Source organism: Coptis chinensis, chromosome 2 (assembly GCF_015680905.1).
Source record: "Coptis chinensis isolate HL-2020 chromosome 2, ASM1568090v1, whole genome shotgun sequence".
NCBI lineage: Eukaryota > Viridiplantae > Streptophyta > Magnoliopsida > Ranunculales > Ranunculaceae > Coptis > Coptis chinensis.
Window position 1 is genome coordinate 106,068,991 of NC_141457.1, and position 27,787 is coordinate 106,096,777.

Below are 27,787 nucleotides of genomic sequence, written 5' to 3' on the forward strand. Positions count from 1 at the left end.
AGTGGTGTTAATGAATTCACCATCGTGCCTGGAGGCAATACAGTAGTTTAAAAAAGGAGAAGCTCCTTGGATTTGATGTTATAACTGAGGAGCTTCTTTTTTTTTTTCCTTTGCCGTCTCCTTGGAGTATAATTATTAAGTCTGTTTTCTCTGTACACGATGTCGAAGCAGAAATACTAGGTGAAAGAATGATGACTCTGTTTCCTTCGACTTAATGCATGTCATTCTGGGTCCTAATAAAAGAAGTAAACTGAGGTGTCCAGATATATTCCTATGGGAAACAAATCCATATGGTACGGTTTGTAGCACATTCAACAATCAAATCAGAGACCCAATGCAGGCTCAACGAAACAAAAAGTATCATGGTATATTGGTATGCCGTCCTTCCCCAAACCAGAACCTATGTCTAGATCTTTTCCGATCCAATATGAAAGTTGATCTATATGTCGTTCTTGAATTCTTCCGAGGTCTGATGCACTAATGACACAGTAACTAGAGTAGTTGAGTATTAGTGACTGCGCAACGGAGCTCATTTTGATCTATGCCATGCGATGAGAGAATCAACGATTAACTTCTGGGTAGAATGGAGAACTTCAGTTCCTAATTCCTTCCAATCACCAATGTCTAATCCATCCAACTTCACCATTTCCTCAATGAAGACCAATTTACTGAGTTATCTCAATGTAGACAAATGAAGATGGCGACATTTTAGGAAGCGGAAGCAATGATTTCTCACCAGTAATCACCACAAGAACACAAACCATCCTTAAAATGATGAAATCGATTAGTGTCCCTTACATATATCTCTCTTCCTTCAAATCTGGCTATAAACTTCATTGCATTATGGCAATCACCGCAAATCCGAAGGTTCTTGATAACACGAAGGCAAGTTCCAGGTGGAGTACTTAGAAGACCTAAACATACAGCTAATTTCTCGCTGTGCCCGCACAATATGTTCTCCTTGTCCTGTTCCTCCACATCTTGGAGCACAAAGTTGGTGTCCCGACGGTACCCTGACTTCTTCATCTCCATGCCTAATCTTTCCAGTTTTTCGATTATTTGGGCCATATTTAGATGTGATCTATCCCCAGCTAAAAGTGTGTGAACCTTGTTCTTCACCTCAATCCAACTGCAACCAGGGTTCTTCCTCAAGCTCAATTAAGTTTTCCATCACACCCCTCAATAGCTTCCCTGGCTAGTCCTTGCATTGTATCCACGCATAATCGCATTCCAACAAACCAAATTTTTAGTGGGCAACCTATCAAAACAATTTCGGGAATCTACAATCTTCCCACACTTGGCATACATATCCACCAAGAACTACCAACATAAACGTTGTGGGAAAATCCCCTCCAGAGAGAGTAACAATGAGCTGCCTTCCCATGCATTAAAGCCGCAATATTGAAGTTGAACACAGATGAGGCTTCGCTGGGTAATCCGGGAATGGCTAGAATTGGCATTTCTTACAGAGACAATATGGGAGCTTTCAAGCTTACTGTGTGGAAGAAGATTGGCAATGGCTCAAGCTTTTGGGCAGAGTGTATGCCATTCTTGAAGGGGTAGAGATTTCAATATCTAGGGGATGGTTAAACCTATGGGTGGAGACAGACTCTGAGGTTGCTGCATTGGCTTTTAATAGTAGAGATGTGTCGTGGAAATTGCAAGGAAGGTGGAAAAGTTGCGTACTTGTAGTTCCGAACATAAAGATTACTGGCATTTTCAAGGAAGCCAACTTTACTGCGGATATATTGGCTAAGACTGGAACATCTTTTGCTGTTAATGAACGGGTAGTGTGGGAAGGAAAACTTGATTGGCTTCACAAATGGGAAGGACCATTCCAAACTTTCTACCGTTTTCACTAAATGTAAACTATTTCAAATCTAGTTGTAGTAGATGCTTGAAATGGCTTGACCTTAGAGTGTGCAGCATGTTGCAACTCTAAATATCCTATGTACTTTCTTTTTACTTTAAATACATTTAATCTTACCCAGCAAAAAAAAAAAAAAGCTGGTAATAAGCAAGGAATTGTCACAGAGTTAGGCTTCACTCCTGCAAGCTGCATCTCTCTAAAAAGCTCTAAAGCTTCTATTTCCTTGCCATTTTGCGTACAACAAGCAATTATAGATGTCCAAGACACAGCATTCAATTCAATCTCTTGGTCCTTGAATTGCATAAAAGTATGCAACGCATCATCAACAAGACTGTTACGAGAAAGCCCAGAAACCAGCGCATTGCACGAACCTAAATCCATTCTCGCCACCTCATTAAACACTCACTTCATCTCAAAAGAACACCCATTACTGTGTAGTAGGAATATGATTCACCGATTACTGACAGACTTTGTTTTGCCATGGTGGTGTTCTATTACTGATTTACTATTATCCCACATCGTTAGCTGAGAAACCTGAATTATATTTCAAAGATTATAAATAAAATTTTGTTACCCTAATAAACTCATTGGACGTCTTGGCGCCGATGACTTGGTGTCCGGACCCATGCCTTCTCAATGACTTGGTGGCGGGGTGAATGATCCCCCGTCCTTGACCAAACTTTCGCAGGGGTAGACATTAAGGAATGGGTTAGCTATAGCCTATACGCCTATACCACTTAGCTCCCCAGAGGCCAGAAGGTTTTGATCTTCGCCAAACCAAGAGAATGGTATCCTCTGTCGAGTGATCCGTAACTCCCTTTGGGAGTGTGCGGTCATGGGTCCCTCACCATCGAGGCCAAAACTAGTTCAAATATTCTCAGATAACATCATTTGTTTCATTAACCATCAAATAACATCATTTGTTTCATTAACCATCAAATAAATATTTTTTTTTTTTGTGATTAGGGAATAATGTTTTAACTCGAAATCTTGAGGAACTCTAAGTGGTTGAATTAGGCCATCAAACGAGGGGGCCTGGCCCAATGATTATATATTATAGTCTTATAGAGATGCGGTAACCAGTCCAAATTGCTGGATGTGGGATTAATGGATTATAACGCTCTCAAGTCTCAAATAAATGAAAGTGAAGGATCTTGCCTAGGATTTTACTTTTGCATAAACAGCACGGGATGTACTGAGTACTAACTACTGAGCTGGCTTCTAATTCTGAGACAGATATGTCTCCTGAACTGTATCAACTCTTTTAAATTAATTAAGAGAGTGCTACTATGCTGGATTATAGTTGAATTGGCTAAATAAAATTGGCATATATTCATACAACACGTGTTACGCAGTCGTGGGAATGGAAAGTTCTTCTGTTTATGAATGCCTTGATAGACAGAATATTTGTTTCAAATCTATCCAGTATACACTTCAGTTTTTAAAACCAACCACATTATTACATTATTTTTAGAGTCTCAATACTAAAAGATCGATCTGTTTGCATTATGGTGCATTTTCTATCTCAACTGTTTGATTGCATAGTGATATGGACCAATACAATCGTATAAGATTGCCCAAACACGTCACGCCCAGACTGCCTTTTGTCACTTAACATTTTTTTTTCTCAATTTTATCCAAAAATATATATATATATATACGGCGCAAAGAATGTCATTTTCATCAAAAGGAACACACACATATCGATTGGGAGAGACCAATAGAATATTTATATTGAAATGAATGGAGAAACAAAATCCTAATTCACATATTAATTCGTCTTTTCTCTTATTCTTTTGCAATGTAGGCATTTTCGCCTACATATTAATATTAATTCACATATTAATTAACACAACTAGAAAAAATGCACGTGCTCTGCACATGAATGACAAATTAAAATCTTATTGTTCTCGAGTTTTATTGACTTGCAACCCGTCAAGCGTAAACAAATCTGTAAAAATTACCCTTATGTCAATCCTTTCTTATTTCCCTTATTAGAGATGATCAAAAGCACCTGGTTTTGTTATATTTCTCGACCTTGAAGACATTCTTCTTCACCCGCCCTGTTTTGCTGCATAAGCTATCACAATGTATATGAACTCACTTTTCATGAAAAGCAACTAAACATTTGTTTTGATACAAATTTGAAGTTTGAAGTGTCTTGCAAACAAAAAAGTTGACAAATGTCATTTGAACTAGTCCGATCGAAAAGTATCATATAGTATATCAAGTATTAAGAAAGAGAATTCACCTGGGAATATAGCATAACAGGGAACTTCATAATAATTATGAATGTTATGAAATATAAACGATAGAAAAACGTGTACTATTTTTTGCCAAATTGTTTAAGAGGATAATGAATAAATTTTCACGTTACAAATACAAAAAGTCTGCAATGAAAAGGTCACCGTCCAGACTCTGAGTTCCCTTTTTATATATATCAACAGTAAGCTCTATTGTACGAAAATTAAAAAGTGAGATCAATTGAAAAGCAAGATGCCTAATTCCCTTTTGTTTGTCCAAAGAGGCTTCATAAACCATTGGCAGTCAATGAGATTGACTCCAGACTTCGCAACTACTGACATTCTCAGGTCGTACATGATATCTGGAATGGTTGGAGTTGAGCAAGTCGATCTTGTTGTCAAGTCACCCCTACTTTGCACTGCACCTTTAACATATGATTCCACACTGATCTACTTATTGTCCTGATATACCAATCCCATTTTCAAATATATCTTGTTACCTAAAATTGGTTAGGTCAACATTAGCAAAAAGTGTGAAACAAATTGACCTCCAAGTGCGTGCAAAGCTTTTCAGTTGAATAACGCAGCCACTTAAGTTAATATAAAAGAAATGGGGACTTTCAATAAATCAACAAATAGGTAGTTCTAAGCAGTCTGCATCACGTAGACTTGCAGTGGTGCAACTCTGTTGTAGTACAATTATAACTGTGTTCCATTTGCTTTTCATAAGTAGGGAACTGTATGACATGCACATTTAAGTTTCATTTTTATGCTTACTTGAGGAATAAATCCTTGCCAAAAAAGCATGGTATTGCCCTATTTGCCACTGTCAATTCCTATTCCATGGGATAGCCATCACAAATATTAATTGAAGCAGTAATAAAGTGGTGCTATCCCACAACGAACAGTAGACAATACCTTCAAAATTCAGATGAGCCCAAACGATCTCCATAGTCCCTGAATTTATCTCAACCCACCAGCAAGAAAATCTGATTAAAGCACTTTGTCACCAAGAGCTCAAAAAATGAAAGACAAATCATTAGCATAAGGTTCACATTTAACACCATAGAAAGGACAATATATATTATCAAAACAATCATAATGCACCACATATATACTAAAGCATAGTTCGACAAAAAACAAAACAAACAAACATGAGCACATCCTCAACTCCCCCACCAAGAGACAATTGATATGAGAATAAAACTTCGAGGTTTTACTGTTGATAAATTAACGTACTAATTGGAGGAGTGTTAGCCGCCAACTCAATGATGAGTCACACACATGCCACTGAGTATAAGCAACACTTTTTGTCATGAGATTCCAATAAATTACTTAACATTTCGAATTTCAAGTCAGAATGTGCATCCTTTTACTTCAGGTAATGTAACTCACAAAGTGGGTTCCCCAAGTTTTTTGGGACACTTGTCGATAAAAAGGTTAAGCAAGATTAAGATTTCCAACTAAATTATTCAGGAAGAAGCTCATTAATTTCTTGCACCAATTAACACAAACTGGGGGAATTAGTATTACGAGCACTTGTGGAAAACATTGCAATTAGTGGCAATAGTAAATAGTAATCCATGGGTTTTATGATTGTATATTTTCTTGATCGGTCACATGTTGTGCCAAGTACAACCAAATATTTGCATTCAGCGGAACCGTACCATAATACTAAAAAAACCCAACAGATCATATATGCGGATAACTGACAACCTAAATAATTCTCAATGCAATATATCATTTAAATCTTTGGATGGAATGTTTAGGATGTGTACAATATCTATAGGGAGAAAGATATATCAGAAAAGAAAAACTTCATATTTTTATTGTTATTTAATTCTAGCCAGACAAATCATTTCAAAGTTCACCTTAGATGGTGAATATTTCCTTTGGCTGAAAAGACCCATGTCAGCTGCATCTACAATAACTGCTTCAAAAGGACCATAGTAGTCAATCCATTTCTGCAGAAGGTAAACTTCTCACAAGATCAGGCCCAGACAGACCACATATTAGAAAATTAACAAATGCATATGCTAACCTCAAAATTCTGAAAAGCTTGAGTTGTACAGCCTGTACTCTCTTGGAAGCAAAAGAGGCCACTGATTTGGCAAAGTTGTTAGCCTCCATTCACTGTAATTTCACTTAGGAGGTGCAGCGACTTTAATAATCATGCGGCTTGGTGCAAGAGCAATGATCTCCCTGCTCTTACGGTCTGTAATGCCAGGGAACATAGTATTAAGAACAAAGTTCCCATACAAATCTGTTATGATATCAATATCACTCTTCATGATTGAGTTGTAGGTGCTCTTGTGAATTTCAGCATCTGCTATCTGCCAGTGTTCTTGACTTGTGAAGAACACGAAAGCACTACAACGGCAGACTTTGGCAGTATGGTCATATTTTCCTTAATAGTAGTCTGTGCAGACCTTATTATGTACTCATAAAGAGAAAAGAATTGAACCTAACCTTCATTGTTGGTCTTAGGTATGAGTTTGTCTATGGGGACAACTGCCATCAGCCAGCATTCTTAAACAACCTTAATTTCAGGAAGTAAGTCCACTAAGGACCGCACTGTGGTTGATTTTCCAGTCCTTCGATCACCCATGATCGTGACTCCTCCAATTTTTGGATCAATCACATTAAGTAGAAGACACAGTTTCATTTCATCCTGCCCGACTATTGCAGCAAAAGGATACACTGGCCGCTGATTTCCCTTAGCGGCAACCCTCTGAGCCTGAAAACAACACAGTGCATAAGTTCACAGTAAGTAGTTATCACAGACATTTGGTAAAGTTAAGCCTGGAACTTCTATTCTAATAAACTGGTGGTAAGAATTAAGTCAAGTTGATTAACAAAAACCTAAAGGCCACCTGTGCTTTTCGTCGATTAGATTCTTAAAGAAAATTGGGATCAGTTTATGCAATTACAAACAACTTGTTCTCAACCAAAACAAAAATTCAAAATTCAAAATCACCAACCAACAACTAAAAGGCATCCAGAAAATCTACATGAAATCTATACAATAAAAACATAAAACCTAGTCCACATCGCAATACCATAATAAAATGATCTAGTAAAAAACAACACTGTAAAATATGTATATAGAAATGAATGGCTGTTCATACTTAAACTCAAAAAAATCAACCACACACTAATGGGCATCTGTGTTTTTCGCTAGTTAATCAAAATGTGCAATGACGGACTTCCCGATAAGATTCTAGTAGTAAGTTAACTATACTTCAATTCTAAATGTAGAAAATACACTTAAAGTTAAAATGAGCAGTAACAAAAAAAAAATCTAAATAAATCGAACCTTTTCAGTGGGAGTGGCTTCAGTAGCTACATTAGCAACATGGAAATGAGACCTCCCCCTCTTACTGGGAAGAATTCCAATCCCTCCATAAAACTTCTTCCCTACAAACAAATTCAACAAAAGGGGTCACACATTCTTCTCATTCGAAACTAAACAATGGGGTTGTTAATAAATTAATATATATGTACCTGTAGTTGAAGGGAGTAAAGAAGCTTTGGAGTTTGAAGAAGAAGTAGAAGGGAGTTTAGAAGTCAGTGTAGTCGAAACTAATTGAGGAATAAGAAATTGAAAAAAATTCTGGTAATCAAACGATTTGTTGAAAGTGAGAAGGTGGGCATAAAACCCCAGCTACAACTGCTAGATAGAGAGAATGACGACTGTTTGGGAAGAAAGATATAAAGAGAAGAGAGAGAGATCGTGGGATACAAAGGGAGTATAAACCAGTAGGACCTGTTTCACTATTCAATCCAAGTAACACAAACTAATTTTATTGAATGTAATCACTAAATAAACGGCATTGTGTAACCATAAACCTTTGAATTGTGTTTTATACATTAGTAAGAAACGGCATTAAGTGCAAACTACAGTACATAAAAATCCTAACTAATTGGTTATGCGTTCCATAAAAATACATCTAGTTTTAGGGGTTAACGTGCAAACTAACCAATAAGTAAAAAACACACCATATTCAATCAGCATGAATTAAGAGCATATTCAATTGGAGAAAGGTTATGCTAGGGAAAATTTTGAGAGCACAGATTTGAAGTGAAGACCATAATCTTTGTAACTATTATAATCATGCTAAAGTAGTGATTTTGCAACCTTAATCCTCCGTATTGTCATATACACTGAAAAACAGCATAACAACCTTGATCATTACGATTTTTTCTATGCAACACATAAGCTTAAATTTCCAATGGAAACAATCAATATGATAAAATCCACTTACGGGCAAAAAAATAAATCATAGTTATCACACTTGGATTCCAACACTTCAAACCACATGCGCATCCAAAGCAATTATCCATTGGTACAAAAGATTAAACAGTAGCTGCGCTGCATAAAGTAGGAAAATCTGTATGAAACCTTGAGTTCCAAGAGACTACACCTTGATAGTGCTTGATCTTTATGAAGAAGTAACATTCAGGTCCTAGAACTAACCTTGTCCAAGGGGGGTATGGATTACTTGCGCTTTATTCCCACACTTCAAGTGTGAAACACTTTTTGCTTCAACTTTGGGACGTGGTCATGAAAAATGATGCCTGCTAAACATAGTATAAAAAAGCAAATCAACAGACCTATTAACTCATTTAATAGCATAAAATCTAAGAAAGCTCACATTAGAATTGTACTATAAATCAGCATGGAGGTAATTAGGAAAAAAACAAAAAAAAAAAAAACAGTTCACTAATCTACTTTAAACGTTTAAACTGCAAAAACCAAAACTCGCTGATGGCATGACCCTATTACTTCTTCATAGATAGTGCTTTGTGGTATGCTCAATGAGAGGGTTGACTTCGATTTCGTTTTCTGCTTCTTTGAATCCAATGAAGCTAAACCAGTGCCCAATCCAGCAGGAGCCTTATCTTCTCGACCTGTGACAACTCCATTTTCTTTAACATCACCTTGCTTATCCGAAGGACCAGCTGTCTCTTTCTTAGGTTCCTCTGACTCTGCATTGCTCGGAGATTCTGCAGTTACCCCAAAATTGATGATATTCAAAATTTGTGAGGCACAGCTTGAACTGGAACACCATGTGGGAGTACAGGAAGGCCCTTTGCTGCCGCTTTCTTCCTAACCTCTGATGTAGCACGGGTAGCTCGTTCATCGACACCCCTACCTCGATGCAGGTTCTCCCCCATTATTGATGTACCAAATGGTTTGTTGGCTGTTAATCCAGAATTTCCAGACCCTCCAGCTGCAACAGCTTGGAAAGCTTGAATCAGCTCCGGATTGGCTTGCTATCCAAAATATAGAGAATAGAAAACAAATAATAGAAAATAATATAAAGAAATCCAATTACCTAAACTAAGAAACTAATACTTCTGTATGTGTAATATGGTAATTATTCTTTCATGTTATCCAAGCCGTCTTGACTTCCTCAAGCTCTTCATATGATATGCTCGTGTTTCCATCCAATGTTTCAACCCATTGCTTCCATGGAGAATTCAAAGGGTCCGAGAACTTTGATACTTGAGGCAGCATATAGGACTCATAAAACTCACTCACCGCCTAAAGTCTTCGAATAAACAAAAAATGGTAAGTGATGAGACAAAGAAAAGAAACAATTCGAATGAGGAGAGCGTATTTACCATGATTTGGTAAAACACCATTCAAATCAAATGATATTCTTTCTCTTAAATCTAAAAGCAGAGCAAAAGTCTAAAAATAACATTTTGGGGTTTAATAGTAACAAAGAAACAAAATGCAAAGGTACTTACTTGTACATCAAAATTGAAGTGAGATGGATTGGAATTCCAGGAACAATCTTTTACAACCCAGAAACTAATATCTAAGAATCTGAAAAGAAGAAAGGGGGAAAAGACGAAATGAGAGAAAGTTTTTTTTTTTTTTCATTTTTACTGTTTGCAAAAGAACGTGGGATTCACAGAGATTGAGAGGGAGACGGAAAGTGAAAGGATTGGGATATTTATGGTAATTAAAGTCTCCAGTTATCACTAATTGAGCAATTTAAGAGTAGAAAAGAGACGGTTGATTTCTTGAATTTAATTTCGGTATAAAAGGTAATTATTTGGCAATTAATGAAGGGTAAGTCGCGAACAATTGAATAGGGGCGTGTAGTCGATTTCTGACCTGAATTTACACATACGTCCTTAAAAGCAACATCATTCCAGCTTCAAAAGTATATATACGGACTAAGCTTTCTGAAAGCAACATAAAACCTTCTCAAGAGTCAAAACAGACTTATATGTTAATTGGAAAACCGATCTTGAAGTGATACTTAGCAAACATATTCATTCAAACCGAAATCTACTTTAGTCCATTGACTTTAATCCTCATAAAATGGGTGCCAAGGAATTATAGGCAAACTCTCATTGTTGCAAATGTTTGGGCAATCATATCAAAGCCTAATACCATTCAATATATAACACATATAATATATATAAATTACACACAACTATAACAATAATAAGCTTATGATAGCCTTCAGAGAGTCATATGGGAATATTTATCACAGCGGGGGAGGAGGGATACATGCATGATATAGTCTCAACACTATAAGCATTACAATGCTATGAAGGACCCCTTAATTATCTTCTAAACTCCTTAAACAGATTGAGTAGCAAAAGTTGAAATATAATTCCAACTTTTATGAAACATGAGTGAGTGAATATATATATGACCTTAAATAACAAAAATACCTTTGAACAGTGTCACCTAACTCCAGCAATGCAAACACCTCATTGAGCTGATTTAAATGAAATCATAGTAGCTCCTTTAGATAACATCATAGCACATTAGTTCAACTGAAAAACTTTAAAGTGAAATTTGACAATGTGAAATAATCTGTAACATTGATATTGAAGAAACCAAACAATTCAATGTATGCATTACTGATCCAGGGACGATTACCAAACAAAATTCAAAATCGAGAACAAAAGATTGCACGTAATATCTCACATCTCATATAAAATTCTAGAAGTACGTAATACATGGAATTCTCGCATTGATCACAAACCAAAGATAGAGATTTCTCAAGCTTGATCATTGGCCAAAGGACATCAAATGTTAGAAATCATTGAAAATGAAAAAGAATACATTCCAGCAAGCAACAGAAAGTGGCACACATTCTCTAGGGTAAAGATTCCACTGAAAGAAAAACAAATGGGAAACACATAAAGAAGACACCCAATTGAGAATTGAATATCCTAATTGACAATTGAAGCCCGAAACGTTATGTAATTTTTTCATTAATTTCTTATCTAAGTACCCTACACTCGGAGAACATACATCCAAATATAGTGTTATTAGTTTCAAATTTCATATAAACTTTAACAACCATGCAATCATCTTCCAATCTCTTTATATCCAAGGGAACAAAAGCCAAATACAAATTCTAATTACACAAATCTAACAGGCTGACATCTTTGGATTGGATTTATACTGCCATATTGACGAAGACATTACTTAGGAGCATTCAACCAGTTAAAACACAAAGGCCTTCACCATGCCATCCTTAACATTCAATCGTGTGTGACAGTAATCTACGACCATACAATTTATCCACATCCATACTATCAGAATGTGATGGGCAATGTACCATAAGAGTTAAGAGTTGTAATAATGAAACCCAATAAATGGTAGTATTAAAAAAAAAAACATTTAGTCTATGAACGTAGTTAATGGAGCGATATTGCACCTGTTAATGGAGTGAACTTTCAATATCAATTGAACTTAGCAGGGAACTTCGAATCACATATGAACTTTGCAGCGCCAATAAATCCTTAAGAAAAAAAATAAAAATAAGACAATCAAACAGAGATGTAAGCATATATGCAAGTGAGTTAAACTGTGAGCCTTTTATAACTCAGACAATAACAAACAAACAAATAAATAATAAAAAGAAGATAAAAAGGGGGAAAAAATACCATGAAGAGAGAAGGACTGGTGAAGAAGATAGTAGTATACTGCTTTCCTCTTTATCTCTCCATCTCTTACGTGATCCAACCAATGAATTGGCAAATTTTGCATAAATAAACACTATAAAAGAACAAATAACATGTGGTTATAATAAGTTTTATATCCTATAAAGAATACGTAGTTATTATACATCCTAATGTTACCATCCCTTGAAAATATATGTGAACATATATGCTTAATTTTCCATCCTAGCAAACACATCACTACTTTTGAGCAAACTACTTGAATTATTTTGCTTTTATCCCGACAGAGTGTGGATGCAATAAATTTTTTTATTCAACTGCACATAATCCATCATTAATCACCACAACGATTTAGATATGTCCTACTTTAAGAACTCCCAAAGAAGTAATAAGTTAATTAATGAAAAATCCACAGTCTGAAGTGAATAATGTGCTTTTTCTGAATTAGAAAACAGAAGAGAAGATAGAGAATGAAGAAATGAATTAACTTCATAAAATTAGAACATATAAAAATTCTTATGTACACAATAGCTTACTTACATAAAATCAATTAAACCAAACGTTATCGAAAATGAAATATATTGATGAGCAAGGAAATAACTAAGAAGTCGAAGTTACCTACATATCTCCACTTGTCTCCAAGTTGGGATTTTTAGATTCTTCAATTGGTGATCTTTAATCCCATTACATTGAAGTTTTAATCTTTGGAAATGAGTTTGGGTTTAGACCATAGAAAATGTAAACTTTGGAGAATTGAAAAATGAGTTAAGGAAAGTGAAGTGGGGTTTCAGCAGTATGGTATGACTGGAATTGGCAGAATCCAAGTTTATCTCCGTGGGGACTTCAAGATAAAGGGCACTTGAAGATAAAGTTGAGTTACTGATCCCATTAAGATGTTCCTACCCATCTCAATTGAGCTCAATCAAGGGACAAAACTTGTACTTTCTTAATTATCCAGTAAATGAAGGTAACACGATTTCTATCTTAGCTTATGCATTCAATATTCCTATAGAAGCTATATTGTCTGCCAATAACTCAACTTTTGAAACACAAAAGTGAATGCTAGAGGAAGATGATGGGAGAAAGTGAGTTCTCTACCTGTCAACACGTCATATTACATTCAATTCTATGGTTCTATCCAAGCTACTGTTAGAACCAAAAATGAAATCGATGAAACCATGCGCTAAATCAAGCACACTCGCCATTCAATCAACATGAATTAAGAGCATACCCAATAGTCTAAAGGTTCTTCTAGGAAAAAAAAATCGAGAGCACGGATTTGAAGTGAATACCATGATCGTTGAAACAATTATAATCATGCTAAAGTAGTGACATGGCAACCTTAATCCTCCGTATTGTCATATTTACTGAAAAACAGCATAACAACCTTGATCATATCGTTATGATTTTTTTCTATGCAATATAGAAACTTAAATTTCCAATGGAAACAATCAATAGGATAAAATCCACTCACATGCAGAAAAAACCAAAGAAAAAATCATAGCTCTCGTAAATTGATTCTCAACACACTTCAAACCACATCAAAGCAATTATCCATTGGTACAAAGGATTAAAAAATGGCTATGCTGCATAAAGTAGGAAGATCTTTATGAAGAACTAACCTCGAGTGCCTAAAGACTACGCTTTGATAGTGCTTGGTCTTTATGAGGAACTAACCTTGAGTTCCTAGAACTAACCTTGTCCAAGGGGGGTATGGATTACTTGCGCTTTATTCCCATGCTTCGAGTGTGAAAACTTTTTGGTTCAACTTTGGGACATGTGGTTATGAAAAATGATGGCCTGCAAAACACAATAGAAAAGAAAAACAGCATACCTATTAACTCATTTAATAGCAGAAAATCTAAGAAGATTCACATTAGACTTGTACTATAAATCAACATGGAGGTAATTCGGAAAAAAAATCAGCCACTAATCTACTTTTACAAAAATAAAATAAAACTCGTAGATGGCATGACCATTTCTCCCAGGCTTTGGGGTATTTTCAATTAATCCGAAAACAACCAAGAAACATGCTACTGCATATATAAGCATTTGACATATCATAGGTTTTCACAATTCAAACCGCAAAACATTATGCAGAGCACTTCAACGAACATGAGTTGATAATGCTAATGCGAGAAATAACTTACATTTTATGGGCACAAAATCCATTCAATTGGAAGAACTTTCCACAACAGATAGTGAACTGGTTGAGATGGAGTCTGCAAATCGACTAAAGTAAAGAAAAACATTAGCTTGAATCATTATGGTTCTCCAACTTCCAAATCTCAACAACCAACAAAAAAACCTTGACGAAAAACAAATCCAACAACCAAGCTAGGGACAGAGAGAAGAAAACCTTTGTGAGACTAAAGTGGTTGACAAACAAATTATATCAGAGTTTAGAGAAAGACATTGGTTGGTGAAGAAGATTGAGAGAAGAGAAAATGGGGTATCGTAATTAGTAGGAGAACCTTATGGTGAAATCTTATTGCAAAAACAAATTAGTAGGAGAAGAGAGAGAGAGAGACGGGGGGGGGGGGGGGTGTGTGTGGAGTGAAACGCTTTCTTAGTCAATCGATATTAATGGTAATTATGTCGGTCTATTAATGGTAAGGCTACTTCGCGTACAATTCAATTTGGGCGTGGATTTGGTTTCCGGCTTGAATTGACACAAAAACCATGTGTGAATGTGTATCAAATTAAGGGTATAAACGGAAATAAAAGCTGAAATGACCAAGTAGTCCATTTTAAAGACATTAAATATTTTGTTTCAATATTTGATGAAGGGTATTTAGTGGTAGAAAAAAGGCTGGTCCAATTTAAATGTCCAGGTTAATTATAGTATACTCTACTAATAGAGATGTAGGCATCTTCGCCTTATATTGGAGTTGGGAGTTGGGAGTTGGGAGTTGGGACTATGTTTCCTATTCTTAAGATATAGCTTTTCTATTGGTATCGTGTTGGCTAACTAGCTGGGTATATACACTTTTCGGGTTTACTCATAAGTTCCTCGTGGCTACCGTGTTCCACAACCTTTTCATGCTGCAATACGCATATCATATCCGCATCACGTATTGTTGATAACCTGTGTGCGACGATGATAGTTGTTCGACCTTTCATTAGCTTATCAAGCGCCTCTTCTACTATCTTTTCTGAGGCTGAATCCAATGCACTGGTAGCTTCATCTAAAAGAAGAATTGCCGGGTCTTTTAATATTGCCCGAGCTATTGCCACCCTCTGTTTCTGACCACCTGACAGCTGCACTCCCCGCTCGCCGACTTGAGTATGGTACCCCTCTGGCATTCTATTGATGAATTACCTCTATTTCTGAAGCACCATCCTTCCCATACTAGATATTTTCATAAACTGTAGTAGAAAATAAAGCTGGTTCATGTTGAACTAACCCAATCTTTAGCCTCAGAGATCTCAAGTTTAAGCATCTAATAACACGCCCATCAATCAGAATGGACCCTGAGGTAGGGTCATAAAACCTCATCATTAACACAATCACTGAACTTTTTCCAGAGCCACTTGGCCCAACTAATGTAAGGTTACTACGGGCAGACACTCGCAGAATCAAGTCCTTGAATACGGAAACATCGGGCCTCATGGGGTAGCTGAAACTCACATTCCTGAACTCTACCATCTCTACATCACCCTCAATCTCTGTAATCCCTTCAGATGTTGAATCATTTGGATCTATTGCTGTTCTTCTTTCAAGAACACTGAAAACTGGTCGAAGTGCTTGTGATCCCTTCAGGATATCAGGTGCCAAAGCAAGTGTCTGTGCTATTGACAGAGCAGTGATCACCAACACCATGAAGGATTTCATGATATCTCCAAAGTTTGAATACTGCTTCTTAATAAGAATTGATGCATACCATAGGCCGAGTGCATAGGAGCAGAATCCAAGGAGTTGTGATGCACCATACCTAATGCCAGATATATGTCCATGTAGGAATGCCAGTTAATTTGGCTCATTAAGTTCAGAGGTGAACTGGGTTACAATGCGTGCCTCAGCCCCAAATGCAGCAACAGTACGAATAATCAATATGATACATGTATTTCTCTATATGGTTCTATCTATCAAGATGCCGCGGTGCACAACTATCCTGAGTAAAAATTTCAAATGCCTGCGAAGGGAAGAAACAGAGCAAACAGAACACAGCCAATAGCACTGAAGTGCGACCATAAGCCAACCGAACGTGGTGCCCCTGAATTCAGAGAACCATTCCCAGTTCCTTTTGTGAGACCTGGAGCAATATCACGAGGTTCAGCGGCAGTCGCTGGGGGTACAACAGTGGAGTTTGGAGATTTTATTGGTGGAGAACTGGAGCCCTTGATATCATAACATGACATTTGTAGAGAAATTCTCATGTCATGATTCCCAAAAATGTTGCATATTTAAGATAGCAGAGCACAAATGAAAAATCTGCTAAGATACTCACAACTAGACTTCTCCCAACCCAAAACCAACTTCTCACAAACGAAGATTATATTGTAGCCAGTCATGAAGTTCTCTGCATGAAGAATTCGTCATGTGAGCTACTATGTATATGTGGCGAAGTGCTTGCGGATAATAGAAAGTAATAACTTCAACCACTTAATAAACCACAAATACCAGAATAACATATCCTAAAATCATCCAGACTTCCGATAATGCATCAGTTTGTGATGATAAAAAAAGTTAATTCAAACAAAAATTATAATACTCACATCTGAACTCTTGACAACAGCCAAGCAATATTTTGCTCCACTCTGCAAATTGAGGGTAACAAATCATAATATTTCCAGGTTCACAGGATTTACAAGTAACTAACCACAATAAAAGAAGAAAAGTATTACCTCATCAGAGATGTCAAATATCGGATCGAAAACCAAAAACTGGCTCCCACCCTTCACGGTTAAAGTCACATTGGGGACAAGAATGGTAGTTTCACCAGGACTGTAAAATTCAAAGTGAGCTATAATAACAAATTAACAATGGATGATGGACACAAACACTTGCAGAGATGAGAATTCAGATAGATTACCCAACATCATAACAGTATTCGGAAGGAATGTTAGGATCAAATTTACGCCTTCTGTCTTGGACATTAAAATTGAACTGCAAAATAGGATGATATTGCATCCTTAAACTACTACCAGGCACTGCAGAAATGTACTGCGATCTATTTCCATAAGTACTCACAGTTTCAGAAAAACATGTGTATGCTGGATCATTTAAGTATGTGAACAATGTACTGGAATCAAAGATTACATTAGTTTTAAAAAGGAGAAGCTCCTCAGATTTGATGTTATACCTCAGGAGCTTCTCCTTTTTTTAACTTCCCAAAGCCGTCTCCTTGGAGTATAATTATTAAGTTCATTTACTCTGTACACAATGTCGAAGCAGAAAGACTAGGTGAAAGAATGATGACTCTGTTTCCTTCGACTTAATGCATGTCATTCTGGGTCCTAACAAAAGAAGTAAACCTGAGGTGTTCACATAGATTCCTATGGGAAACAATCTGTATGGTATGGTTTGTAGCACATTCAACAATCAAATCAGAGACCCAATGCAGGCTCAACGAAACAAAAAGCATCATGGTATGCCGTCCTACCCCAAACCGGAACCTATGTACTAGTTCTTTTCCAATCCAGTATGAAAGTTGATCTATCTGTCGTTCTTGAATTCTTCCACCCATGTTCGCTTTCTACATGAGGTCTGATGCCCTAATGACACAGTAACTAGAGTAGTTGAGTATTAGTGGCTGCACAATGGAGCTCATTTTGATCTATGCCATCAGATGAGAGAATCGGCGATTAACTTCTGGGTAGAATGGAGCACTTCAGTTCCTAATTCCTTTCAACCACCAATGTCTAATCCATCCAACTTCACCATTTCCTCAATGCAGACCAATTTACTGAGTTATCTCAATGCAGACAAATGAAGATGGCGACATTTTCGGAAGCTGAAGCAATGATTTCTCACCAGTAATCACCACAAGAACACAAACCATCCTTAAAATGATGAAAGCGATTAGTGTCCCTTACATATATCTCTCTTCCTTCAAATCTGGCTATAAACTTTATTGCAGTATGGCAATCACCGCAAATCCGAAGGTTCTTGATAACACGAAGGCAAGTTCCAGGTGGAGTACTTAGAAGACCTAAACATACAGCTAATTTCTCGCTATGCCCGCACAATATGTTCTCCTTGTCCTGTTCCTCCACATCTTGGAGCACAAAGTTGGTGTCCGGACAGTACCCTGACTTCTTCATCTCCATGCCTAATCTTTCCAGTTTTTCGATTATTTGGGCCATATTTGGATGTGATCTATCCCCAGCTAAAAGTGTGTGAACCTTGTTCTTCACCTCAATCCAACTGCAACCAGGGTTCTTCCTCAAGCCCAAGTTTTCCATCACACCCCTCACTCTATTTACTTCCTTCCACATTCCCTTCTCAGCATAAATATTGGAAAGAAGCACATAGTTTCCAGCATTATTAGGCTCTAACTCAAAGAGTTGATTAGCAGCAACTTCCCCGAGACTCACGTTACCATGAACTCTGCAGGAACTTAGCAAAGCTCCCCAAACACAAGCATCTGGTTCAGATCGCATCTCCTTTATCATGGCATAAGCTTCTTCAAGCCTTCCTGCACGACTTAGGAGTGTAACCATGCAAGCATAATGCTCCATTCTTGCTTCAATTCCATGTTCCTGATACATGTTATTGAAATAGTGGCGCCCTTTTTCTGTTAATCCACCTTGACAACAAGCAGATAAGACACAATTTAAGCTAATAAAATCAGGCTTTTGCTCACTTCTCTGCATCAACTCAAATATATCAATAGCTTCCCTGGCTAGTCCATGCATTGCATATCCATGCATAATCGCATTCCAACAAACCAAATTTTTAGTGGGCAACCTATCAAAACAATTTCGAGAATCAACAATCTTCCCACACTTGGCATACATATCCACCAAAGAACTACCCACATAAACGTTGTGGGAAAATCCCCTCCTGAGAGAGTAGCAATGAGCTGCCTTCCCATGCATTAAAGCCGCAATGTTGGAACAGGCTGGTAATAAGCAAGGAATTGTCACAGAGTTAGGCTTCACTCCTGCAAGCTGCATCTCTCTAAAAAGCTCTAAAGCTTCTATATCCTTGCCATTTTGCGTACAAGAAGCAATTATAGATGTCCAAGACACGACATTCAATTCAATCTCTTGGTCCTTGAATTGCATAAAAGTATGCAACGCATCGTCAACAAGACCGTTACGAGAAAGCCCAGAAACCAGCGCATTGCACGAACCTAAATCCATTCTCGCCAGCTCATCAAACACTTCGCTTCATCTCAAACGGACACCCACACTTCCCATACATATCAACTAGTGCACAAACAACACAATTATCTCCCTCAAGACCTTGCTTAACCACATATCCATGAATCTGAATCCCCATTTTCGAATCCTGTAAGTCACCAACAACAGGTAAAACACAAGAAATTGTAGTACCGTCAGGCACAAATCCTTCTGAATGCATCCTACATAAAACACTGACCGACTCGGACAAATACCCATTCTGATTAAACCCAGCAATCAAACCATTCCAGGAAACTAAATTGGGCTCAACACCAAAACTTGTCATTTCTTCAAACAACTCCTTAGCCTTATCAACACAGCCTTTTCGCGCATAACCGGCCACCATTGCACTCCAAGTAACAACATTTCTATCACACATCCTATCAAATAATTTACGCGCGTCAATCATTTGACCACACTTAATATACATATGAACTAAAGAAGAGTGAACAAAAGAGTCGAAAGCAAAGCCAGTAACACACGCAAGTCCATGAAGCTCCCTACCAATCCTAACATCTAATAACCCCGCACAGGCCTTAAGCGCGCTAGGAAATATGTAGCTATCTGGAAGTAGACCATGGGATAGCATTTGATGGAGAGCTCCAAGGAGTGAATTAAAGTGATTAAATTTTGAACAAGCGGAGATGAGGGTACTAAAGGAAAAGACATCTGGATTCGGGATTGTGTTGATAAGGAGATGGGCTTCAGAAAAGTTGAGGCTATTGGCGTAGAGTGAAATGAGTTTGGTACTGAAGTGTGTGTAGTTGGAAAGACCGGTTTTCAGAATGTGGGCATGAGCTTGTTGGGTTTGTGATAGCGAAGATGTTAAGGAATTCAGGTGGCTGATAACTGTGTAGTAGGAATATGATTCACCGATTACTGACAGACCTTGTTTTGCCATTTCGAAATATAAATAAATAAGGTATAAATGGATTGTTAAATCATCCAAAGCAGCGAATGCGGTTGAGATCGAGTTGTTTATGCTTTTTACATGTTCTGAACTTGCAAGGCTTGCATTAAACCTATTAAGTGCTGCATCTGATATAAGATGGTGTAGTTGGATAAACAAGTTCTCATAAGTGCAAGTAATCACCTGTACGCCCAAGTTCAGTTTTGAACCTAGGAAGAACCCAAGTGGAAGACCGACTAAATAGTAACAAGCAATGTTGACGCGTAAGCTACTAACTGATGAAATGAGTAATGAACTTATTTTCATTTGTTAATTTCTTATTACAATTAATACACTTTATATAGTGTTCTTATTATATTCACTCATCTAACTAATTCTGTTTTCATTCTGTTACAGAAATGCTGAGCTGGATTCTGTTGTAACTGTTTTAAGTCTTCTATTCTGATGCTCCTGACTTATACATTAATACACCCCCGCAAGCTGAAGGGAGGCTGCTGAACTGAAAGCTTGGTCTTTAACATTTGAAATCTTGCTGCTGCCAAAGCTTTTGTGAAGATATTTGCGATTTGATCTTCTGTGCATAGATAGTTTATATCAATAGTCTTACTAGTGACAAATTCTCTAATGTAGTGGTAATCCACCTCGACATGTTTGGTTCGAGCATGGAATCTGAGGGATTGGAAGAAAGGGCAATGGCACTAATGTTGTCACACCGGATGAAAGGAGGTTTAGAGAGTAAACCTTAAGTCTCTTAAGAGGATGCATAGCCAATATAATTCTCGCGAAGTGTGAGCTAGTGATCTATATTGACCCTCATCTTTGGATCTAGCCAATTGTGATTTGCTTCTTGGAGGACCATGAGATGGGATTTGTACCCAGAAAACCTCTGTTGATCTCTCATCAATTGGACACCAAATTTCACTATAAGTTTGTAAACCGAGTTGGTCCTTTTGAGAACTTGATACCTTGATGATAGTACCTTTTAAATACCTTAATATTCTTTTCATGGTCAAATAGGGGTGGGAATTTGGCCCTAACGACCACTTTTGTTGACCACTAAGCCCTATAAAGCCACCAAAACTAAAGCCTCCAAGTTTTAGGGCCGGCCGATAAAATGCCTTCTGAAGTGGCTAGGGCTAAGATTCTAAAACAAACATAGGCCCGACCCTAACCAAGCCCCTAACCAAGCCCTAACCGCCCCTGTTTCATACTTTCACTATAAATACACATGGATAATTGTCCAACTCTTTTGTTAAATATTTTCAATTAAAATAACATTGTCCTTTGTAATTTATCACTTACACCCAAGTTTTCCAATAACTTGTTTTATATAACAAAAACTTGTCAACTTAGCATGAAAAACAATGAGCACTAAATTTAATAAAAATAAGACTTTATTCCTTTGATCATCAAGTCAAAGTCCATAACTTATTATTCTCGAATTTCTTTTCTCACTTATTTCTTATAAATTATATTTTTATTCACATCCAAGCCAAGTCTAAAACTAAAGGTTTCCTTCCACACCATTAAAAACAAAATGGAGAGCGGACATTTGTAACATAGAAACCAAAAAACCCTTTTGTCGGAAAAATGACATTTGTAATCTCAAACCTTTCTCCATCACTTGTTCAAAAGCCAATATTTTTCATTTCCATATACAAAGCTTGAATCACTTTTAAATTAGAAGAAAGGTAATATTATATTTGTTTGAATCTATTATAGAAATAATTTATGATATTACAAATAGTTTAACAACTTCCATGACCCCATAACCAAAACTATTATGTTTCTTCTTTATATCTATTACTTTTCCTTTAAAAATGATAATATAATTATTTGTCTATGTATTTCAATGTTAAATGTAATTTCGGTGAGGTTTGAGTACAAGGAAGAACAAATTCGAACTCTCGATGTACTTGATTCATTAGATTGTGGATGTGCATTTTAAATTTTTGACTTATCTGAATTATTACTAGATTGGTTGAACTTTGAGTTTGTAGATTATTGTACATTTTGTAATATAAATGAGTTTTAAAACATGTAGTAAAAAAAAGAAAATATATAGGCTTCTATGAAAAGCCTCAACCCTAAAGCCCCCAAAGAGGGCTAGGGTCGGTCGAAAAAGACTTGTGACCGGCCCGACCGGCCCTATCTTTGACTTTTTAGGCCGGGCCGACCCGAAATCCTAATATCTGAAGGGCTTTAAATGTTTAGGGCCGAGGCTAGCCCGACCCGCCCATTGCCCCCCTAACGTGGAAATGAACTACTTTTGGTTGATGCATGTGTTGACAGACTTGACTAACAAAAAAAATATTGTAAAGCTCCCACAATTGACCTGAACTTTGTTGCATCAGAATGATAAATTTGTAGAGGAATCGACTTTTGTTGTAGAGATAGGTGTAGAACAAGGCTTGACATTATCCATCTTGGATTTCTTTAAAAGATCATAAATATACTTTGTCTGACACATGAATATAGCATCTTTACTTCTATGAATCTCAAGCCCCAAAAAATAGCTAGCTCAACTCACCTAAATCTTTCATAGAAAATGTCCGACCGAGTTGCTTAATGATTGAAAGCACACCTTTGCTCTTGAATTTCCGATTGACTAAGATGTCATCCACATAAACAAGTACTATAGTAATAGTATTGTTATAATGTCGACAAACAGAGAAAAAGTCGGCATGGGTAGTTGTGAAGCCAAGAAGTAAGTAGAGCTTGATCTGAGTTTCTCATACCAAGATCACGGGTGATTGCTTGGACCATAGAGTGACTTTTTAGTTTACAAACATGATGAGGCTTGGTAGGATCTTCAAATCCCGGGGGTTGCAACATATACACAACTTCTTTGAGATCTCCATGCAGAAAAGCATTGTTTACATCCAGCTGAGTAATTTTCCAATCATATTGTAAGGCAAGACATAGAATAACTCTGATCGTCTGTGGCTTGGCAACTGGACTAAAAGTTTCTGTGTAGTCAATGCCCTTCTGATGGTGGTATCCTTTTGCCACTAACCTAGCCTTGAGCTTATCTATCAATCCAGTTGGCTTGTACTTAATCTTGAATACCCACTTATTTCCAACTAGATTCATTGACGAATCATAAGGAACTAACTCCCAGGTACCAGTATGATGTAAGGCATTAATTTCTAATGCCATTCTTTGCTTTCGCCACCACAAATCTTTCATTGCTTTGGAATAGCATGTTGGTGTTTCTGAGGGAGATCTTGAACCTTTGACAACAATGCCCGAGGGTAAGGGATGCTTAGTTACAATGGTATTATGTGCATATCTTGGATTATGCTTAATAATACCACTCTTTGATCTTGTGTGAACCGATGAATCTTTGGCCCCGGATTCTGAACTTGTTGAGATGGATTCTGAACTCGTTCTGATGGATGCTGAACTTGGTTTGATGGTGTTGAATGATGAATTGGTACTGAATCTGAACCATGAACTATTGTTGGCATTGAAATTGAAGTTGGTTGTGAGGTTTGAACTTGAGCTTGGGATGATGTTGAGACAACGAATAGGTTCTAGTTGTTGAGTTTGAGATGATGGAGTGCATACTAGCTAACGAATGGTTCAAATATTTGAGGTTGGGGTTGACATGTGAGTAGATTGAATTGGATTAAAATGAGATTGACTAAGTGGTTGAGATGATCTTGAGAGGGATAAGAAGAGTGATTTAAGAAGAAAGGAGGATTTAATTGTATAGGAGTGTAGGCTGGAGTTTGAAGGACTATGAGTTACGACAGGATGGAGGTTTGACATTTTGTTTTATGAACATAAATTCTCTTTCATTAAACACCCATATGCGGATATATACAACTTGTTTGTAACAATATCCATACACCTATATCCTTTGTACTGAAGACTATATCCCAGAAAGACACATGGTGTGGTTTTTGATTGAAGCTTATTACTGGTATATGGCTTGAGCCAAGGGTAACAGGTGCAACAAAAAACTTTAAGGAAGGAATAATGTGGAATTCTGTGAAAAAGAAGTTGAAAAGGTGATTTGTTTTATAGCTTTATGGAAGGGACTCAAGGGAGTCTGTTTATTACATAGATTGCTGTGTTAAAGGCTTCAACCCATAATTGAAAAGGGACTTGAGAATGGGCAAGTAGAGTTCTACCTACTTCAACAATGTGTCTGTGTTTCCTTTCTATAACTCCGTTTTGTTCAGGAGTATATGCACATGAAAAATAATGGCCAATACCATTTTGTTTTAGAAAATTTTCAAAAATATTGCTAGTAAACTCCCCACCACCATCCGTTTCTAATGACTCTAATAAAATGAGACAATTGCTTCTCAACAAACAATTTAAAATCAACAAACACTTTTGCAAAATCTGATTTATTAACCAAGGGATAAATCCAATGATTACCTAGACCAATCATCCACAATCTTGACATAGTATTTACAACCCGATGATGATGCAAAGGAGCTGGACCCCATAGGTCTAAATGAAGTAACTTGTAAAGGTACATTTGATCTAGATGAAGATGAAATAAAAGGTAACTTGTGACTTTTTCCCAACCGACATGCTTGACAAAAAGCGTGGAGATTGGCGTAACCTTGCAAGGTTAGCTTGTTGATAGAAAGTACTTTAGAGAGAGATCTGGAGAAGCGGGATGACCAAGTCTCTCATGCCAAAGTAAAGCATCCGCTTTATCACTTAAAAAGCAGCCGGAGGGTTGAATATTGGTCTTTGAACATGATGTAAGACTTATAGGGTAAAAACCACCTTTAGTTGGACCTTGGAAAAGGATCTTCCCAAAATTGAGATCCTTCACAAGAAATTTACATGGAGTAAATTTAATGGAGTAGTTATTATCAATAGCAAACTTATTAACTGATAATAAGTTGGTTAAAATATCTGGGACATGAAGTATATCTTTAAGAGTAAAGTTTGAATCATGTGTATTAAATGAAGAAGAACCAGTGTTTAGAATAGGCAAACCTTCCCCATTGCCAACTTGCACTCAATCAGCACCATGATATGGAGAATAGTTTGTCATGTTTGTAGTCTCTGCAGTGATGTGATTCGTAGCTCTTGAGTCAGCTATCCAGTGAGTATCTTTAGCATTAGAATCCCTTGTAGAAGAAAATGCAGCATAATTTGAATCATTGGAGGTACCAACAACCATTGCAGAGAGTTTAGAAGGTGGAATTAATCTTGTCAATGTAGGTGTAATTCATCCTATTATAGCAATCGATGGCAATATGACCAAACTTCCCACAGATTTGACACACAGGTCTTGTGGAAGAATTAAAATCATGTTGATTCAAATTGAATCCTTGCTGTTGATTAAAACCTCCCCTGAATGATGCTCTACCTCTGCCTCTTCCTCTTGGAGGACCTTTGCCTCTGTTGGAACCATTAAACTGAGTATTTCCATTTGAATGTGTAGTTCCACTACTCTGTCTAGGATTAACATTTGGATTCTTCTAGTTTGAGCTTTGTGATTTGACTGATGAGAATGCATGAGTAGTAGGTTCAGCTGCCATGGCTTTATCCATTTCTTCCACTGTTATTTCTTCAGTCAAAAGTAAACTATGTAACTCATCAGCTGTGATATGATTAGACCTGCTCACTCTGATAGATGTAGTGAAGGCCTTATATTCACTTGAAAGACCTCTCAATATGTAATACACCATATCACTGTCAGATACTAGACTTCCACCAACAGCTAAACCATCGGAAATTTGTTTGGCTTCTTGCAAATATTCAGACATAGACTTATTTCCTTTCTTTAGTGCTTGTAACTTATCTTTCAACTGATGAACATGCGCAATAGTGATAGCAGAAAATCTTTGTTTTAGAGTACACCATAAATCCTTTGCAGTCGAAAGACCAACAATATCTGATAACAGAATTCGCATTTTTTTTTTTTTTTTTTTAACTTCAAAGATTGTAGCATTGATCCAAATTAGTAGCATTTGATATGTTTTCATCCACTCGATATATGTCGGATTGATACTGAAGGAGTTTCCCAGATATTTAGATGGACAAGGATTACTTCCATCAACAAATCTCATTAGATTTTGACTATAAAGAACTGGTAAGAATAACTGTTTCCAAACCATGTAATTATCTTTGTTGAGTTTGACATGAACGAAATTTGTAATATTTTGGATTTGAAACAGATTTGAAGATAGAGTTGATGATGGTGTTGAAGATGGAGGTAAAACTTGTTCAACTGATGAAGTCATATTGATGAACAAATCAAGCTAGATTCACTGATGAACAAATCAAGATTCACTAATGAACAAATCAAGATTCACTGATGAACAAATCAAGATTCACTAATCACTGATGAACAAATCAAGATTCACTAATACAAATTCCATTGATGAACAACCAAATTAAAAAAAACTTATCACTGATGAACTGAAAGACTTATATTTCTGATGAACTTGAAACCGTGAATGAGTTTAGTTAAATGAGTGAGATGAGTGAGATTGATGTTTGAGACTAGATCTCAACTATGAGCGAGCTTCCTTCATGAAGCTTTCATGGTCGTATGACACATGGCTCTGATACCATGATGAAATGAGTAATGACCTTATTTTCATTTGTTAATTTCTCATTACAATGAATACACTTTATATAGTGTTCCTATTTCATTTGTTAATTATGTTTTCATTCATTCTGTGAATCTTGGAAATGGATTTGTTGTAACCTGTTTTAAGTCTTCTATTTTGATGCTCCCCGACTTATACATTAATACTAACCACCCAACCAAACTCAAACTGACCACACACGCAATCAAATATGATTCACTTGGTCAAGTTGTTTTACAAGCTTAGTAGTCTTAAACTCTTAGTGGTGTTGGTGGCATCAGTAATTTCATGGTTTGGAAGGAGTAAAATGTGTTACTAGGCTCTGACTGTTAGAAACAGTTTGAACAACGTTGAGTAACAAAGTAAAGGCAAAGATTACAGTGAGCTTAGAGCATCTTTAGGAGAGCTACCAAAAAAACACCAAAATTTTGAACCAAAAAAACACCAAACAACTTTAGGAGCAACATCAAATTTTCACCAAACAACTACGTGGTTTTAGATAAACCGCGCCATATAGCCCACGCGGTTTTCCCAACACCGCGCCAGTGAAGCCCAATTTAAAAGCCCAAGCCCACGCGGTTTTGGCAAAACATAAAAGCCCAATTTAAAAACCGCGTGATCAATTTTCTTATTTTTTTTCTTTTCCAATCTCTCGCGGTTTTGGCAAAACCGGCGTGATTAAGCCTGATCTAGCCCAAGCCCACAATCTAGCCCAAGCCCGCGGTTTTTCTAAAACCGCGTAAGTGATTTGATACAGCATCAAACCTGAAACCAAATATTGACCGATTTGGTGTTTGGTTTGGTGTTTTTTTGGTGTTTTCATCAACATGTAGCTCTCATGAAGTTGAAAAAACACCAAATTGTTGGTGTTGGTGTTTGGTGCTAGGTTGATATCACTGCT

The 27,787-nt window shown here is 36.9% G+C and overlaps 2 protein-coding genes and 3 pseudogenes across 26 annotated transcripts; all 5 read right to left on the reverse strand.

Moving 5' to 3' along the window:
- LOC147520095 (pentatricopeptide repeat-containing protein At1g20230-like) overlaps nucleotides 1-2,251 on the reverse strand; it is a 71,199-nt pseudogene extending 68,948 nt beyond the window's left edge.
- Nucleotides 2,252-4,156: 1,905 nt separating this feature from the next.
- On the reverse strand, nucleotides 4,157-14,590 carry LOC147520103 (magnesium-chelatase subunit ChlI, chloroplastic-like). 23 transcript variants are annotated; one of them, XM_086591546.1, is made up of 18 exons: nucleotides 14,414-14,590; nucleotides 14,205-14,287; nucleotides 13,677-13,854; nucleotides 12,040-12,151; nucleotides 11,811-11,894; nucleotides 10,813-10,886; nucleotides 10,244-10,314; nucleotides 9,871-9,949; nucleotides 9,453-9,668; nucleotides 8,900-9,347; nucleotides 8,591-8,691; nucleotides 8,379-8,485; nucleotides 7,618-7,695; nucleotides 7,430-7,530; nucleotides 6,583-6,850; nucleotides 6,155-6,328; nucleotides 5,032-6,077; nucleotides 4,157-4,613 (listed from the first exon to the last, which is right to left on the reverse strand). In XM_086591546.1, the coding sequence occupies exons 12-15, from the start codon at nucleotides 8,455-8,457 to the stop codon at nucleotides 6,644-6,646; spliced, it is 465 nt and encodes a 154-aa protein (XP_086447672.1). In that variant the 5' UTR covers nucleotides 8,458-8,485; nucleotides 8,591-8,691; nucleotides 8,900-9,347; nucleotides 9,453-9,668; nucleotides 9,871-9,949; nucleotides 10,244-10,314; nucleotides 10,813-10,886; nucleotides 11,811-11,894; nucleotides 12,040-12,151; nucleotides 13,677-13,854; nucleotides 14,205-14,287; nucleotides 14,414-14,590; the 3' UTR covers nucleotides 4,157-4,613; nucleotides 5,032-6,077; nucleotides 6,155-6,328; nucleotides 6,583-6,643. The 23 variants fall into 23 exon arrangements, 18 of the variants coding, with proteins under 18 accessions (XP_086447672.1, XP_086447679.1, XP_086447673.1 ...); XM_086591553.1 differs by having other exon boundaries at nucleotides 8,379-8,480; nucleotides 8,591-8,694; XM_086591547.1 differs by having other exon boundaries at nucleotides 8,591-8,694.
- Nucleotides 14,591-15,021: 431 nt separating this feature from the next.
- LOC147520104 (ABC transporter B family member 13 pseudogene) lies at nucleotides 15,022-16,416 on the reverse strand (annotated as a pseudogene).
- LOC147520105 (aspartyl protease family protein 1-like) lies at nucleotides 16,074-17,224 on the reverse strand. Of its 3 annotated transcripts, none has more exons than XR_015212428.1 (5): nucleotides 17,091-17,224; nucleotides 16,903-17,002; nucleotides 16,774-16,815; nucleotides 16,506-16,577; nucleotides 16,074-16,395 (listed from the first exon to the last, which is right to left on the reverse strand). XR_015212428.1 is itself a non-coding variant. In XM_086591563.1 (4 exons), exons 1-4 carry the CDS (start codon nucleotides 17,186-17,188, stop codon nucleotides 16,566-16,568), a joined length of 252 nt encoding a protein of 83 aa, XP_086447689.1. In that variant the 5' UTR covers nucleotides 17,189-17,224; the 3' UTR covers nucleotides 16,074-16,565. The 3 variants fall into 3 exon arrangements, 1 of the variants encoding a protein (XP_086447689.1); XR_015212427.1 differs by having other exon boundaries at nucleotides 16,074-16,407; nucleotides 16,504-16,577; XM_086591563.1 differs by having other exon boundaries at nucleotides 16,074-16,577.
- Nucleotides 17,225-17,523: 299 nt separating this feature from the next.
- LOC147520106 (pentatricopeptide repeat-containing protein At1g20230 pseudogene) lies at nucleotides 17,524-20,609 on the reverse strand (annotated as a pseudogene).
- Between the last annotated feature and the right edge of the window lie 7,178 nt (nucleotides 20,610-27,787).

Excerpts from the sequence above, each read along its gene's own strand:
- LOC147520103 (XM_086591549.1), bottom strand. The coding sequence starts at position 8,457 with ATGGATAATTGCTTTGGATGCGCATGTGGTTTGAAGTGTTGGAATCCA. Across the intron at positions 7,531-7,617 it reads TTTACTCCCTTCAACTACAG|GGAAGAAGTTTTATGGAGGG; the intron begins GTACATATATAT and ends ATTTGTTTGTAG. Across the intron at positions 6,851-7,429 it reads AAGCCACTCCCACTGAAAAG|GCTCAGAGGGTTGCCGCTAA; the intron begins GTTCGATTTATT and ends TGTTGTTTTCAG.
- LOC147520105 (XM_086591563.1), bottom strand. The coding sequence starts at position 17,188 with ATGCAATATCATCCTATTTTGCAGTTCAATTTTAATGTCCAAGACAGA. Across the intron at positions 17,003-17,090 it reads GAATACTGTTATGATGTTGG|TCCTGGTGAAACTACCATTC; the intron begins GTAATCTATCTG and ends TGAATTTTACAG. Across the intron at positions 16,816-16,902 it reads TATTTGACATCTCTGATGAG|AGTGGAGCAAAATATTGCTT; the intron begins GTAATACTTTTC and ends CTCAATTTGCAG.